The sequence below is a fragment of the Magnolia sinica genome, chromosome 8, assembly GCF_029962835.1.
Source record: "Magnolia sinica isolate HGM2019 chromosome 8, MsV1, whole genome shotgun sequence".
Lineage (NCBI taxonomy): Eukaryota > Viridiplantae > Streptophyta > Magnoliopsida > Magnoliales > Magnoliaceae > Magnolia > Magnolia sinica.
Genome location: NC_080580.1, coordinates 72184484 through 72201795, shown reverse-complemented (window position 1 = coordinate 72201795; position 17312 = coordinate 72184484). Strand labels below are relative to the sequence as shown.

The 17312-nt window shown below is 39.9% G+C and overlaps 2 protein-coding genes across 2 annotated transcripts; one reads left to right on the top strand and one right to left on the bottom strand.

Annotated features, from left to right (window-relative positions):
* The first annotated feature begins 7239 nt into the window (after positions 1–7239).
* Positions 7240–8366, top strand: LOC131253419 (protein G1-like7). Its single transcript, XM_058254400.1, has one exon. It carries the CDS (start codon positions 7638–7640, stop codon positions 8283–8285), a length of 648 nt encoding a protein of 215 aa, XP_058110383.1. The 5' UTR covers positions 7240–7637; the 3' UTR covers positions 8286–8366.
* An 8298-nt stretch (positions 8367–16664) lies between these two features.
* On the bottom strand, positions 16665–17312 carry LOC131254305 (uncharacterized). The gene has a single exon (XM_058255297.1). The coding sequence runs from the start codon at positions 17310–17312 to the stop codon at positions 16665–16667; it is 648 nt and encodes a 215-aa protein (XP_058111280.1).

Below are 17312 nucleotides of genomic sequence, written 5' to 3'. Positions count from 1 at the left end.
TTTTCCATTCAATCTGTTCATAAGGTCACAAAGACCTGAATGAAGAGGAAAAACAAATTTCATATTGATGCAAAACTTCTGTGACCTTGAAAAGGGCTTCAATGGTAGACCTTCAAACCCCCACTGCTTTTTGCAGTGTGGTCCACTTAATAGTTATATCTATTTTATTTTTCTCCTCAGGCCTTAAGACGAGCTCGTAAAATGGATGGATGGTTTGGATATAACACATATCTCATGGACAGACCCACAGAACTTACTAACATCAATACAATAGTTATACAGCTGGTGTGAGGCACACCGGCCAATCCGCTTTCCTCCGAGCCTTTTTTTATTTATTTAGCTGGTTAGAGCTCCAAGTTGTACTAACGGTTCGAAGGATATCAAAGTAACATGGGCTTTGCTAATATATTTATCAGATCTACACCAATCATCCATTTGGAGAGATCATTCTAAATCTTGCTGCTAGAAATGAGTAATTTCCAAGGCTCAAGTGAACCACACCACAAATATCTGTGGGAAAATAATTCTCTCCTTTATAAAAATTATAGGGTTAACCGTAACGTTTACTTTCCATCCAATCTGTTCGTTTACTTTCCATCCAATCTGTTCATTAAGTCACACAGACCTATATGAAGAGGAAAACGAATATCATATTAATCCGAAATTTCTGTCACCCCAGGAGGGTTTCAATGACAGGTGTTTAATCCCCCACTGCTTTTTACAGTGCGGTCAACTTGGTTTTTGAATCTTTAGTTTTTTTCGGCTTAAGCTTTGTGACAAGCACGTCAAGTGGACGGACTCATATCCAAATCTCAAATGGACCGCACCAAAACTAGCAGCCAGATAATGATTTCCAGGGGGACGGGGTCTGTGGGGCCCACCGTGATGTAAGTGTTTTATCCATGCCATTTAACATTTTTTCAGAAAAATTTAATATGTGAACGAAAAAATGAGCCAGGTCCAAGGCTTGAGTGGAACACACCAAAGGAACCTGCATTGATATGACAACCACCGTTGAAACCTTTCTAAGGGCCCACGTGATGTTTTTTTTACCAAAAACATATTCATAAGGGATGAAATGAAAACACAGATATCAACTTGATCCAAAACTTCTCTGGCTCCCAAGAAGCTTTTAATGGTGGACGTTCAATCCCCAATTTGTGGTCCACTCAAGCCTTAGACCTATGTCATTTTTTGGTTCACATATTAAAATTTTCTAAAAAAAATCGTTAAACGGCATGGATAAAACACTTACATCACAGTGAGCCCCACAGAGGCCTGCCCAGACGAATTACTGTCCGGGCGGGGGTAGGACGCAATCCACGTCCTTTTCAGGGCAAAAAAATTTGTAGGGCCCACCATAACATATATTTTTCATCTAATCTGTTAATAAGGTCACAAATACTTATATTAAGAGGAAAAACAAATTTAATATTGATCTGAAACTTATGTGACTCCCGAAAGGGTTTCAATGGTAGACGTTCAATCCTCCACTGTTTTTGCAGTGTGGTCCACTTGATCTTTATATATATCTTATTTTTCGGTTTAAGCTTTAAGCCGAGTTCGCAAAATAGATGGACGGTTTGGATATAAGACATACCCCATAATGGGACCCACAGAACTTGCTGGCGTCAATACACCAGCTATGCGTGGTACACCAGCCAATCCGCTTCCCCTATGCCTGGAAACGAATTGGCTACTCCCACCGCCTCCAGCCAATGGCTGACTGCTTTGTGGGCCCCACCATGATGTATGTGTCTCATTCAGGCTGTCCATCTATTTTTCTAGATCATTTTATGGTATGAGACCAAAAATGAGGTATATCCCAATCTCAAGTGGACCACGTTACAGGAAACAGTGCTGAATGAATGTCGACCATTAAAAACTTTTGGGGGGCCATAAAAGATTTGGATCAATCTGTTCTTTGTTTTTTCCCTTCATCTGGGTATTTATGACCTAATCAACATATTAGATGTCAAATAAACAGTACAGTGGGCCTTAGAAAGATTTTAATGGTGGATATCCAATCAATATTGTTTTCATGTGGTGTAGTCCACCTGAGATTTACTTCCCTCTCATTTTTGCCATAAAACCCTAAAATGATCTGTAAAAATGGATGAATAGAATGGATGAAACACATACATCATGGCGGGGCCCACAGACCACCAACAGCCACGGGGCCGGTGGCAGGGGGAGTAGCCAATCTGTTTCCCTGTTGCCTGGCCTCATCTCTGACAGCAGTGGCCAATCAAATCCATCCCTGGTGAAAGTTGTTTTAAACTCAAGTGGGTCGCACCATAAAAATCAGTGAGGATCGAACGCCATCCATTGAAACCTTCCTTGCCTCTGTTTGCTTTCAACCGAGTGGGAAATAACTGGGTTAGATGGCATATAAACATCTAGATGAGCCCTAGGAAGGTTTGTGGGGGCTGATTTTTGAGACGATTTCCTGACATGGGCTGGGGCAACCGATAGAAAAAATGGATGAAACACAGAAATCACGGTGGGCCCCACAGATGTTGGGGTTACAGCAGATTACCGTGTACCGGGGTTACAGGCAAGTAGAGTACCAACGGATTGGCTACTCCCGTGCCACTAGCCAAGGGGTGGTGGTCAGTGCTCTGTGGCCCCCACCATGATGTATGTGTTTCATCCATGCCGTCCATCTATTCTTTCAGATCATTTTATGAAAAGACCCCAAAAATAAGGTTGATCCAAATCTCAAGTGGACAGCACAATGTTGATTGAACGCCCACCATTAAAAACTTTTTGGGGGCACAAAAGTTTTGGATCAAGCTGATCTTTGTTTTTTCCCTTCATCTGGGTCTGTATGGCTTAATCAACATATTGGATGTCAAATAAACAGTATAGTGGGCCTTATGAGTATTTTAATGGTGGATATCCAATCACTATTGTTTTCCTATGGTGTGGCCCACCTGAGATTAATATCCTTATTAATTTTTGTATCAAGCCCTATAATGATACGTAAAAATGAATGAATAAAACGAATGAAGCAAATACATCATGGTGGGTCCCAAAGAGCACCGACCACCAGCCACCGGGCTGATGGCAGGGGACTCGCATAAACCAAAACGGATTGGCTACCCTGCCACTAGCCCCGTCGCTGATGGTCGATGCTACTTGTTCCGACCATGATGTATGTGTTCATCCATTTTTACCGATCATTTTAGGGATTGGGAATTATCCCAAAAATGAGAGAGATATAAATCTTAGGTGGACCACACCACAGAAAACAATAGTGATCGGATATCCACCATTTAAATCCTCCAAAGGCCCACTGTACTGTTTATTTGACATCCAATCTGTTGATTAGGTCATACAATCCCAGATGAAGGGAAAGAACAAAGATCAGCTTGATCCAAAATTTTTATGGCCCCAAAAGGTTTTTAAATGGTTGAACGTTCATTCAACACTGTTTCATGTAATGTGGTCTATTTGAGATTGATATGTCACTCAATTTTGGCCTCGTATTATAAAATGATCTATAAAAATATATGTACGGCATGGATGAAGCACATATATCATGCTGGGCCCATAGAGCACCGACCACCCGCCATTGGCTGGTGGAGGGGGAGTAGCTAATCCGTTTCCCATATAAACGGTTTCGATCACCGCAAGGCTACAGATCCGTAGCTTGTGGATGTACGGTAGCAATATCTAGATGCAATGGCTTTATTGGTGTTTGACCAATGGTAGACTCATTTATTTTTTATGGGGCCCACTAAGATAATGTGCTGACTCGCATTGACAGATCGGTGGAATTCTCCTGTTTAAGTCCTAGATCACGTACCAGTGGCAAACGAACATCGGAGTACCATGTGGCCCCGTCCGTGAGAGTGGGTCCCACGTATTACACCAAAATGAACCGTCGAGCGTTTAATCTTGGGAGGCCGGTTCTTCTGGAACGTTTTTAGAGTTTATCCTACAACTACTTTTTGGGGGTCTAGGATAATGTATGGACGGCTTACACTCCGTCCAAAGTGGCGCATATGATATCTACGGTTGGATCTCCAATCCCTAGTGTACGATCTACAAACCCAAAGCTCAAACGGCCGTAGAAACTCCGACCATACTCATTCTATAGTAATAACTTTGAATTAGGCCCTGGATGGACGTCCCGTGGCCGGATTTGAACCGGCCTGTTAGAGATGGGCTACTCAAAGCATGTTGAAAACTTATTAATTACTTAATTTATATGACTAAATCAAATCTCACCATATTGGATCATTAGGTAGGCATTTTACTTAGGTTCTTGTGGAAAATGGTTTGGTCACCATATAACCATGGTGACCCAACTTATGATTATAAGTAAGATTGCTTGAGCCAGTGTGCGAGTTAGGGTCCTTTGGCACCATCAAGTAACAGAGGGTTGGTTTTCAAATCCAAGGGGTTTCCAATTCCCTCAATCAAAAGGGTTTGAAATCCAAGGTAAGAACTTAGATTACATCTAAAATCATTCTCATAGATGCATGTGTAACATGTGTACCAATAGACCATTAATCTACTGGACACATGGCTCACTAATGATATCTTAAAATAATTAAATTACCAATCGCATCACTATAATTACTTTAATACGATGATTAGCACCGGCCAAACATTGTCGATGTAAATCAACTGTTAAAAACCATTGGTTAGTCACTTGGACGTGGTCTTGTGCTTGTGGCCTATCCAAGACTTGAAATTTCATCGTTTTTTTTTGGCAAAGTATATATTTCGATGGGGTTATTATAACTATTGTGTCAAAAATTACATAAGTTCATTAATTAGATATATTAAAATTGACTTAGTAATTAAATTCAAACTCTTTCAAATATATTATAAATAGCTACTTTTGGATTAAAGCTGATTCTCAATTCAGGGTATTAAACACAATAAGACGATTTCAAATAGAGGGGTTTCAAATCCTAACGGTCCGAATGGTTTAGAGACTGGCTTAATTGGAAAGTACTTTACTAGACAACTCTCAAATATGCTTTGAATATGCTTTATTTCTAACAATAATACAGCCTTAGCAAACCATGATGGCTCATCCTATGGCATGGATTGACTTGTAAATTCATTGGAGGATTTTGTGACAATCAATTACTCCTACCATCTCAGCCATTCATGCTCTTCACATGTCTATTATCAATCCACACCCCCTAAATCTTGAACACTAATTTGGACTGGACACAGACAGTAAAATTCATTACTTTTCTATCAATATTTTTATAACCCGGCCCTCATTCATTTTAACCATCTGTTGGACGATGACCATTTGGGCTTTAATGTTCATCTAATTGTGATTATTTGCTTATATACCACACATGATGGTAATAATAATTTGAATGGTGGGGATCTAAATGATAATTTTACTGGTAGAAATTAACGGTAAAAATCATCATTAAAGTGTCATTACTGTCTTCTTTGTTTTGCCCATATTAAACCAAATAAAAAATTGTTGGAAAAATGCAAATGTACTTAATAGATAAGTTATTTGTCATTATTATACGGTTTTTTTTTTTGGTAATTTTTGTGAAAATTTTAATTTAAACTGTAACTTTAGCTTATTTTGATAACGATGAAATACTGTAAAATTGACATTATTATAATTTTATTATGGATAAATTAAATAATATAAAATTACTATTAATGTGGTCAAATCAAACGGTTGTCAAGAGACAAGTAAATTAATGTAGAGGCGAATGGATGTACCTGCTGGATTTTGAGCTAAGACAAAACAAGCCATGAGGACCTTTCAAAAAAATAAAAAGATTTAGGGCAGAGCGATCCAATGGGTGAATGACAACACAAGTGCGAACCTGTTACACGTGGGTGCGATCCAGCCCATGTAAAAGATGGGGCTCAACATGATTATGCCTTGGGAGAAAATTCATTTTGGTCCTCATCAAATGGAACATGTGGACAGTGAGTATAGATCATTGGTTTTGTTTTCATGCCGTCCATTTTACTCATTAGAGTGCTGAGCCCCTGATGAGTGGATTGGCTCGATTTATGGGCCACTTCATACCTGATAACTGGCTCAGATGTTGGACACGTGTGCCGCTACTCATCCCTATGACTTTTCTCATGTATGGTATCCTCAGGCTTTTGGTTTTATATGAGTGAGCCAAATGGATCAGTGATCTAGACGGCTGATCGTATGGGTTTCAATTTAAATGACTATGCCCTAAAAATCTGCCATTTTGTATTTGCTTTCTTAACCGTCTATCTTCCGATTCACAAGAGAAGAGTTGGGAGTGTCCCTTCATATGAACGGTTTGGATGACGAAACCAAATCAACCACCGATGGATGTTCACATGATTCCTCAGCCTTGAACATGAACCCCAACAATAAAGTGTCGGTAAGCCTTGCTTGACAAATACTATACGTATGTGGAATGCTTCAAACAGACGATTAGCCACAAAAATGACAAATTGCAGATGTTTGCAAGATCCAGACCATTCATCAAGTGGGTCCCACTACGAACATTCGCTGGACCAAAAATCAGGGTGGCATACCCATCAGGTAGGAAATAGTGTATTATCTAAATGGATGGCCAGGAAAAAAACTGACCGTCTCATATTTAAGATACTTTGATCGCCATCCTGGTGAGTGGACAGCCTAGTTTTTTGGCCCAGGCATTTCAACAGCCAGAACTTGCCCACTGAATTGGCTGGGTCGTGCAAAATGCACGGTCCTGGATTGCCTCCCGCCCATACGCTCGTGAGATTACATGGGGTTTTTAGTTGGACAAGTGGGGCCCATGTTCTAATAATCCAAACCGCTGAAGTGATGCATCCCCACCGTGGATGGCCAAATGAGATGATGAGAAGATCATCGCCCTTAAATGACTGTCCAGAACTTATCAGCTATGATCTAATGTAAACCGAATCAAGACCAACGGCTTGATTACTTCCTAGTGTGTGGCCCATCACATCAACGGCTTGTATCACCGAGCAAAATGCACCCAATGGATTGCCTTCTCCGACATACTTACACAACAGTCAAAGAGGAGCAAAATAAGAAGAACGAAAACGGGGTCACGTTGAGAGGGGCCACCACGTGAATGCAAAGCATCGCGACAGACGCTGACAGCATTCGTTCACTTGAGATATGACGCGAGGCATCGCGTCATTCGTGCCAAAAGTTCACATATATAAAAGATCTGAACCGTTCATCTCACAGATCTCTTTGTGGAAATACCTTTCAATAAAAATACCACAATTCCACACCCATTCATTTAAAATTTGTACGTTGTATAACCAACATTCATCGTTCTAAAAATAATCTAAACAAGGCTGCTAATCTGACGAACGACCCAGATCATTCACACGTGCAAAACATTGCCACTTGCAACGAGAAATTCTGGACAAACCCAAGTGTCCGAGCAGGTTTTTTAAAAAACCCATGAAGCATTCATTCACTACTCTCACACTCATTCATCCCATCCAGCCCTTTTTACGTCCCATCTCTCAACTCTCTTCCACTTTCTATACCCCAAAACCCTCTCTATCTCACAAACCCAAAACCCAAAAAGACGAAAAATACCCCTCCCTCGTTCCCCTTCTCCGATGAAAGAACCCTAGCCCTAAAAGAAAGAAAAAGAAAAACAAGGAAGAAAAACATAGAAATGGATTCAACCCCACCGGCGTCGGACCCAACTCAGTCAACCGTTGAGTCATCAATCGGGTCAGGGTCAGCATCAGCATCAGCGTCAGCATCAGCAGCGGCGGCGGCAGCGGCGGCACCACCGAGTCGGTACGAGTCGCAGAAGCGGAGAGACTGGAACACGTTCCTGCAGTACCTGAAGAACCACAAGCCGCCGCTCACGTTAGCGAGGTGCAGTGGGGCGCACGTTATCGAGTTCCTGAAGTATCTGGACCAGTTCGGTAAAACGAAGGTACACGTAAGTGGGTGTGCCTTCTTCGGGCACCCGAACCCGCCAGCGCCGTGCGCGTGTCCGTTGAAGCAGGCGTGGGGGAGCCTGGACGCACTGATCGGACGGCTGAGGGCGGCCTATGAGGAGAACGGGGGGAGACCCGAGTCGAACCCGTTTGGGGCACGAGCGGTGAGGATTTATCTGAGGGAGGTGAGGGAAGGGCAGGCGAAGGCGAGGGGGATACCGTACGAGAAGAAGAAGCGGAAGAGGACAGCTGGGGCGGGGGATGGAGGGGAGGGAAGTGGTGGTGGTGGTGGTGGGCCATCATCAGGAGGGGATGGGGGTGGAGGGGATGTGGATGGAGGTGTATCGACGGCTGAGATTGCATCGGGTAGTTAGTGGGGTATCTTTCTCACTTATTTTTATTTTTGAGTAATATGTATATGGCGATTATCTATATGATTTTTATTTTGAGGCGGAGTATTGGGAGCTTGTTACTCTCTCTCTCTCTCTCTCTCTCTCTCTCTGATTTAAGGTCATGCAATTTGAAGAAACCTAAAATTGTTGTTGTTGTTGTTTTGGTTGGTTTTTATTTGCAACTCCATCTTCTTTGATTTAAAATATAGATTTTACTTGGAAGAAAAACCTAATGAGTTTCTTCTCGATTTTTTGTTTTCTGGTAATTTCTCTCTTCTTTTTGATCAACTTGATAGAAAAGCGATAGGCTTGTTCATCTTCTTCTTGTTTTTTTTTTTTTTTTACCTGTAATTTAAAAAAATAATAATAATAATCTCTCTCTCTCTCTCTCTCTCTCTCTCTCTCTCATTTTATAATTTCAACGACCCAGGAACAAGAGCATGTTTAGCATTATCATTTCATCTTCTCTTTTATTTTCTTGTTCATTTTTCGTTTTTATTTTGGTTAGTTTGATTCATATCTCTCTCTCTCTCTCTCTCTCTCTCTCTCTCTCGTAGAAACGAAACCCACTAGTCCAAATCTTCTGAATGAGTTTTTGTTATTCTCTCTCTCTCTCTCTCTCTCTCTCTCTCTCTCTCTCTCTCTGGGCTTAGAACAGTCATAGAAACAAAACCCATTATTCCAAATCTTCTAAAAGAGTCTCTCTCAAACACAATCCATATGCGAACATTCTCTCTCAAACACAATCCATATGCGAACATTTCTATTATTTCAATGACCCATGAATAGAAGCTCCTTTCCTTTCCTCACATATAACTCAACTCTCTCTCTCTCTCTCTCTCTCGCTCTCTCGCTCTAATCTTTTTTTTTTTTTTTTTGGGTTAGCTTGTTAGTACACACCCGTGTCAGTACACACACTCCATGTTAGCCACCCCCGCTAGGGATCGATGCCAAGACCTCGAGTGTTGAAACGAGGTATCTCCACTCAGTCTCTCCATAATCTTTATATCTTACATTTTGGGGTTTTGCAAGTCTCTCTACTCATAAATGTCTTTTATTTGAATGGCCCCATTGATAAAATCACAACTCCCATTTTTCTTCACAATAAGATTGGAAAAATAAAAATAAAAAATTCTAAATTTTGGGATATAACCTTTCCATCGTCTTCACACCGTTCCTTTCTTTCGTTCCTGACTTTTTGTATGTGTGCAATTGGGGTGAAGATGGTGGCAGTTTCATACGTTAGCTACAGAAGGGTTGGTGATCGATCGGCTACTCTCCACGGAGGAAAGGGCTATTTTCCTTCAGGATCGATGCCGCACGTGTGCCACTGACTCCACGCATTTCAACCTGGAGCCACTCTGCAAGGAGATTTTGGCTTCTCTCTCTTTCACACTCATCTACATTTCTTTTCTCTCTCTCTTTTTTTTTTTTTTTTTTTTTTTTTTTTGGGTGGTAATTTCGTAACCACCACCCTCACCTTACTATGAAAATGACCAGGAGCCGACCTCTCCTTTCCTTTCTTATTTTGTTCTTTCCATTTTTCTTTTTATATTTTATTTGCTCATTATTTTTTATTTAATCACGAGATTAACCCAAATACATCCCATCACTCAAAAGACAAGCATTATCAAATTAACTCCAAAACATCCCGTCACTCAAAAAACAAACATTATCAAACCAACCCCTGAAAATCGTATACATCTGTCTCTCTCAATACATGCCTCGCATATGCCAACGCACCACACGCGCACAAGATCCAAGCGGTCAGTTAAGTCGGCCACTTTCATATAGTTGTCCTGGCCCAGGACTCAGTCACACGAAAAAAAATAAATTCAGTTCAATCCACTCATCAGATGGATCACAATGTGCAAAACAATCGCCCGGTTAAGAACTCCAATTGATGAACGGGCCAGCCTGATTTTTTGGCCAGTGGATTTTCCCTCTTGTTCCAATGTGATGAACGGATCGGATGCTTCACATGTGTCACGTTGGAACATGTAGAGAAGTGCATGTGGGACTCTGAGACCTTCGAATGATTCCACCGAGAAAAATGGTAAGCTTCTTCTTTTTCTCATTGTTTGATGGACTCTTTCATCCATTTTAACTGATGTTACTGAAATCCCTTGGGGCCTTTTTGGTCGTCCACTTGAAAGTAAGTTCTATCTCATTTTGGTTAATAGTAATTATGTATTCATGATAGTTTGGTTATTAAGATCGTCTTTAATCCATGCTCAATAAAAAAATTATGATTTCTAATATGTAATTATGATTAACCAAAATGAGATGAACTCATTATTAAGGGAGCACCCAAACAGGCCCTTATTTTTCTTTGTGCAAAAATAAAAAATAAAAACCATGATTTTTATTATTATTATTATTATTTTTTTAATGTAAGAAAATGGCATCCTTCTTTCATTTTCCCCTGGTTTTAATTACCAACATCTTCATTCCAATATAATCGCATTCTTTTGCCTTTTCTCTCACTGATTGGATTCAGAAAACATCCATTTTCATTCATCTGCACTTCTATATTTCATAAGTTTAGGAACCCATGATTGCACAGGAGATAGAAAAATATTCTTTTCTACTTCCGCTAATTTGATTGAGATTTCACCCATTTTCAATTAATAATTAATGTTCTTGTAATTCTCTTCTTATATGGTAGAGTGGGCCCTGCTGTAGCTGATATTCTAAAATTAATAATCTCCAACATAAAATAATCTTTTGTGGAGTTCCATGGATTATGACTAATAATCTCTAATACCTACCAACTGATTACGTTTTTGGGTAATTCAGTTTAGTATTAAATATTAGTTTGTAATTTTTCTAGTGTATGTATAAATTGAAAACAACAAAGATAAGATACTTCCTCAAGTAAACACATATTATAAGTAGTAATTAAATTGTTAAACTATGAACATGCCTTTTACTCTATGTTTGGAGACCACTGATTGAACGGTGAGGATAGCTCTGCGACCAAAACCAACTGGATCCAGTTGGGGCACGATTGGCACTACGAAATTGACGTATACAACTCAATTATTACAGTAAGATATGTTAGGACTTTAGCTGTTGGATTTGGGCTATTTTCAATGTCATAAACTGTTTATTTATTTGACAGAGCTCCCTTTGGATTAGGGACATTGAAGAAACCTCTTGTTGTGTATATACCTTGCATTATGCGGGGCATGATTGATCGTGATAATCTACGGTTGAACGTTGGTCAACCATTGTGCAACTGCCGGGTTTTATGATTTTGCACAAAATAGGATATGTAAGTCTGGGTTTTCATTAGGGCTTAGAAATTAACATATGAGTCTTTTTTCTCAAGGGGCTAGGGTTTGTCAAGGAAGTGGGTTTTCTATACTTGTAAAGAGCTTGAGAAGGATTTTTTGAGAGATCTAAGGGTTTCCTAAAGGTGCAGATCACAAGGAGAGATCGGGTATATTTGTAATTGAAGAAGGTGAGTCTTTACAGCTTTAGGGTTTTTATTATAATGGATTTTTGTCGCTATGTGCCGTGATGTTTTCTACAAGGATTTTCCATGCAAGATATCATGTGCTTGTGAATTGTTTATTTTTCGTTTGGTTATTTTACAATATTATATTATTCTATTTTTGTTTATCATGCTTACACAAAGTGCACGGATTGACAATGGTGTTAGATCCGAATTTCTAACACTTAGAGTTTGATCCGGGTTTGTTGTTGGCTAGGGTTTACATCATTATGGTGTGATATAGAGTGGATTCACTCACAACAAAATGGTATCAGAGTGTCAGGTTAAATGTTGGGTTTGAGCGAAGATGTTAAGATCAAATTTTAAATACAAAAGTTTGATTAAAAGAAGAATTCTTGTTTATGGCAGTGGAAGGTCAAGGACATTCTAGTTTTACAAGGGTTGAGCAAAGGTGTTGTTGGAAACAAAACCGAAGAAGATGTCGGATGATGACTGGAGTGATCTTAGGAAGAAAGCTATAAGTACTATCCATTTATGTCTGTTGGATGAGGTTATATACAATTTAATAGATGATGAATCTCCCTTGAAGATGCGGAAGAAGCTTGAAGACCTGTATATATCGAAGTCCTTCACAAATAAGTTGTTTGTGAAGATACAACTTTTTGAGCTGAAACTGAAAGAATGATCCAATCTCCTGGAGCCCGTGAATTTATTTATAAAGTTATGCAGAAAGTTTATAGGGCTCGGAAAGACAGTAAGGAAGAAACAAAGTGATGCTACTTCTAGCATCACTTTCCTCGTCATAAGATCATCTTGTCAACATTACTTTCCTCGTCATAAGATCATCTCATCACTACTCTACTGTATGAGAAGAACACAATGAAGCTTGAAGAAATCACTACGGCGCTCGTTTCCAACAAGATGAGGAAGAAATCAATTGGCAAAGACTTAAGCAAAAGGACTAGTTGCAAAAGAGGGTCCAAAACGTGGTTGATTCGTGGAGCAATCTTGATTTGACAAGAAGAAAAAATCCAAATCAAAGTTGAAGGTAAAGCATGAATGCTTTTATTGCGGCATTAAGGGACACTTCAAGAGAAACCGACAAAAATGGAAAGATGACGTGGAAAGTAGAAGAAAAAGGAAAATGGAACACATGTGAATTGAAAGAGAACCTAGAGCTAAATAAAAACTTAATATTCTTGGGGGTTTTATTTACGAATGATTGCATGTTCACCTCAACCGGCGATGTATTAAAAGTCACTAGAGGTGTAATGGTGTTGATGAAGGAATTTAGAGGAAGTCATTTACATGAGGCAGCCTGAAGGTTTTAAGGAGCTTGGTAAGGAAGGCCATGTGTGTAGGCTGAAGAATTCTTTATATAGGCTTAAGTAGTTTCCGAGGTAGTGGTACAAGCGGTTCGATTCATACATGGTTGAGATTGGGTATAACCGGTGCGAGTATGATTGTTGTGTATATGACATGGTACTTGAGGGCGGTTCTTATATTCTATTGATGCTTTATATAATTGATATGTTAATTGATGGAAAGGATAAGATAGAGATACATTTGCTCAAGTCTTTGTTAAGGAGTCTGGCATTAAGGATCTGGGTGTTGCAAAGAAGATCCTAGGCTTGGAGATAAGTAGAGACAGAGAGTCTAAAAAATTGTGGCTTTTGCAAAAGAGTTATGTGCAGAAGGTGCTAAAGAGGTTTTACGTGGAAAGTGCAACTTAACCTCTAGCAGGTTACTTTAAGTTGCCAGCTAGATTTATCTAAGTACTAAAGAAGAGATCTCAAAAATGTCATGGGTGTCATATGCTAGTGTAGTGGGAAGTCTGATGTATGCAATGGCTTACATGAGGCCGAACATCTCACGGGAAGCCAATGTAGTTAGCAGGTATATGACGAATCCAGGGAAGGAGTATTGAAATGTTATTAAGTGAATTCTAAAGTATTTTAGGAGCATAATCAATACTGGAATCATGTTTGGTGGACATAGAGCTTCAAATGGAGTTGTAGGTTACGTGGTTTCAGATTATTTGGGTGATTTAGACAACCGAAGGTTCACTACGGGATATTTTTTCACATCAGCAGGCGGACCAATATGTTGAAGATCTATGCTATATTTTACAATAGCATTGTTTACAACCAAAGCAGAATACATGACTGTGATAGAGGTGTCAAACGAGGCATTATTGTTAAAGCAGGAGGCGTTCCATGTGCATTATTATAGTCAAAGTGTTATCCATCTGGCGATGAATCAGGTGTATCACGCACGGACCAAGCACATTGACGTGAAGTTCCATAAGATACGGGAGCTCATTGCTTCAGAGGAGATTATGTTTCGGAAGATTCATATGGATGAGAATGTCACGGACATGTTGACAAAGCAAGTGACCACAGAGAAGTTTAAGTATTGCTTGAGCTTCATCAATCTCACTAGCGATTGACGAGATTTGGCACTCTTGCACAAGGGTACAAATGGAGCTGCGTTCTAAGTGGAAGTTGCATGGGAGGTCTTTAGGATAACTTGGTAGAATGCAAGTCAAGGTGGAGATTGATGTGTAGATGCCTTGCATTCTACAAGACACAATCGACCGTGAGAATCTACGTTTGACCGTGACTCATTGTGATGTTCATGGTTGACCATGGTGCAACTGCTAAGTTTCATGATTTTGCACAAAATAGGGTATTTAAGTCTGATTTTTCATTAGTGTTTATAAACAAGCGAGTGTTTTCTCTCAAGGGGTTAGGGTTTGCCAATGGAGAGGGTTTTCTACGCTTATAAAAGGGCTTGGGTAGGATTTCTCAAGGGATTTAGGAGTTCCCTAGAGGTGTTCATCACAAGGAGAGATCGGGTACATTTATAATAAAAGAAGGTGAGTCTGTACAACTCTAAGGTTTTGATTATAGTGGATCTATGTTGCTTTGTGCCGTGGTTTTTTCAGCAATGGTTTTTCACATAAAATATCATGTATTTGTGAATTGTTTGCTTTTGGTTTGGTTATCATGCATTATTATATTATTTTATATCTGTTTATTGCACTTCCACACAACTCATGAATTGGCAATAGTGTTAAATCTGAATTTCTAACACTTATGGTTTGATTTGGGTTTGTTGTTGGCTCAGATTTATATCATCGTGGTGTGATATAGAGTGAGTTCACTCACAACACCTCTACAACTGAATAATTCAATGTGTGAATTATGCAAAGGTTATGATAACTTACATGTTCAAAGCAAACTAGTCAAATTAGAAAAGGGATGAAATAATCCAATTTGAGAGCTTTCATTTGTTGTTTTTCCACTGTACAAAGTGAGACTTGCCATTTGAACGGTTTGGATCATTGGAAAATGTCTCAGATTTAAAGACTAAACTCCCAACGTCATGTTGCAATATGTTGGTAAGTATTTGAGCAAGCATCCTATATTTATTGTCCATGTCATCAACTGGTGGGTCCACTTACATTAAGTAATGAATGAAAAAAAAAAAACCGAACTAGTCATGTTCTGATCCTGGAGCTTATCTTTGGATCATTGGCCAATGAAATGGAGTTTTCCTCTTGTCATTTAGCCATGTCTCCATAGATTTTACGGATGAAAATGATTGGATAAGAATTGAGAATTTTTGCATGTAATATTAATTGAGAAATAATATTTAGTAAATAAAAATCGAAAAAACTTATAGTTGATATTTTTCTAATAACTTATAATTATTGTTTCCATTACAAATAGTGAGAAGTTTTGATAATCTGCGAAGTGTGATGGATATAATACTCAGGCGCATAGAGATTGCATATGTGGCCTTCATGTATCAGATTAATCTGTCCAAATTATGGGCGATTTGGATGTATCATGAACTACAAGAAATAAAGCTTATTCAATTACCTGACTATTATATTGGTGTACATTTATTCAATGGTTTAAAATTGAAAAACATCCAATGTTCTTATTTTAAGAAACAAGTGTGTATGAAACAGAGGTTAGGATTGTTCAACCAATCTGATTTTTGGATTGTAACATAGCTACAGTGGTTTTCATGATTTAATTGGTTTAATTTGAGGTCATGTAAAACACATGTACATTTCTGAGTGCCTGCATATCAAGTGTCTTATGCAGCCAGAGTATGGAATAATTCCCCTTGTGAATATTAGTTGGTGCAGGGCCTACCCTTTTTTTCCCCTCAAATTACTAAGAATGGTCCAATGCTGGTAACTAGGGTCGGGCTTATCGGCAGATGCAATGAATTGGATCTAATGCATGTGAGGCCAATGGTTCAATGATCCAGACGGTTTAGATGATTGAGGGGATCTCCTAAATTCCCCTTTAATCTGTGACCTACAAATACAGGCTTGGGAGAGAGAGAGAGAGAGAGAGAGAGAGAGAGAGAGAGAGAGAGAGAGCAATGGATGGAGAAAATGACAAATATCAAAGGGTTATGATACTTCAAATTACCGGGTATCCGCAGCAGTGGTGGGGTCCATCTTCTATGGATTGGTTCTTGATCCATGGGCTATTATTAACTTAGTTATCAAACATGAATTTGTGTGTTACAGTGGCAAACATGTAAGAAATGTGGACCTTCCATATGTTGGGCCATTGCTGGAAAAACACTTCCATTGATCCTCCTTGTCAGTCATTGAAGGGCATATGGTGATTGTAATAGTTTGGCAGCATTATTTTATTTTATTTTTATTTTTAACCTATGTTCATTGATCAGAGATAATTACATTGTGAGAGATTTTCGGGCGGGACCTAGAACAAAAAGAGATAAAGACCCACCTATCGAAAAGGAAAACTAGGGAAGCTATCTCACTATTTAAGACACCCGGGCCACAAGCCATACGAACAAAAAGCACTGCTGCGGCCAGAAGAAAGCAGACAAAACCAAAAGGAAGGGGACTATCTACTAGGGCTGGGACTTGGGGAAGGAGGGCCTCTAAAGGCTCTAAGCCCCACCTTGTCGAGGAAAATCGCACCTCTAATCTTTGGTGGGAGGTCCGCAGCGTGCCGCGTATAGAAGGAACTCTGGGAGGAGGACCCCGAACGGGCCATCCCATATGCTGGGATGTTGCCCTCCCTGAGGATGTGGATGAACGTTACCGATCCGACTGCCCTCAGCCTCTCAATCCTCTGAAGCCAGTAGCCCCAGTGCCATCCTAGATCCATCAAGCCATTGAGAAGCGCCACCATAGACAAAGAAACAGATTTGACCTCAATTTGGCTGAAGCCAAACTCTGAACAGAGCAGCAACCCGTTGTACACAGCTCTGAGTTCGGCTTTGGTGTTAGAGCCGATGTCGTAGTGCACTGAGAACGCGAAAACGAAGTCCCCATTATGATTTCTACAGACACCTCCTCCACCTGATCTCCCAGGTTTATCCAAGGTGGACCCATCCACATTGAGCTTAATTGAGCCCCCGTTAGGCCGGGTCCATTTCACGATTGAAGGGGTGGGCCAGGGGGAGAAGGAAACCCAAATACCAAGCCTTTGCAGCCACGACTGGCAACGGCAGGAGGATCCACCATACTCGTTCATCAAAGACCACAT

Coding starts and splice junctions, on each gene's coding strand:
- LOC131253419 (XM_058254400.1), top strand. CDS start 7,638: ATGGATTCAACCCCACCGGCGTCGGACCCAACTCAGTCAACCGTTGAG.
- LOC131254305 (XM_058255297.1), bottom strand. CDS start 17,312: ATGTGGTCTTTGATGAACGAGTATGGTGGATCCTCCTGCCGTTGCCAG.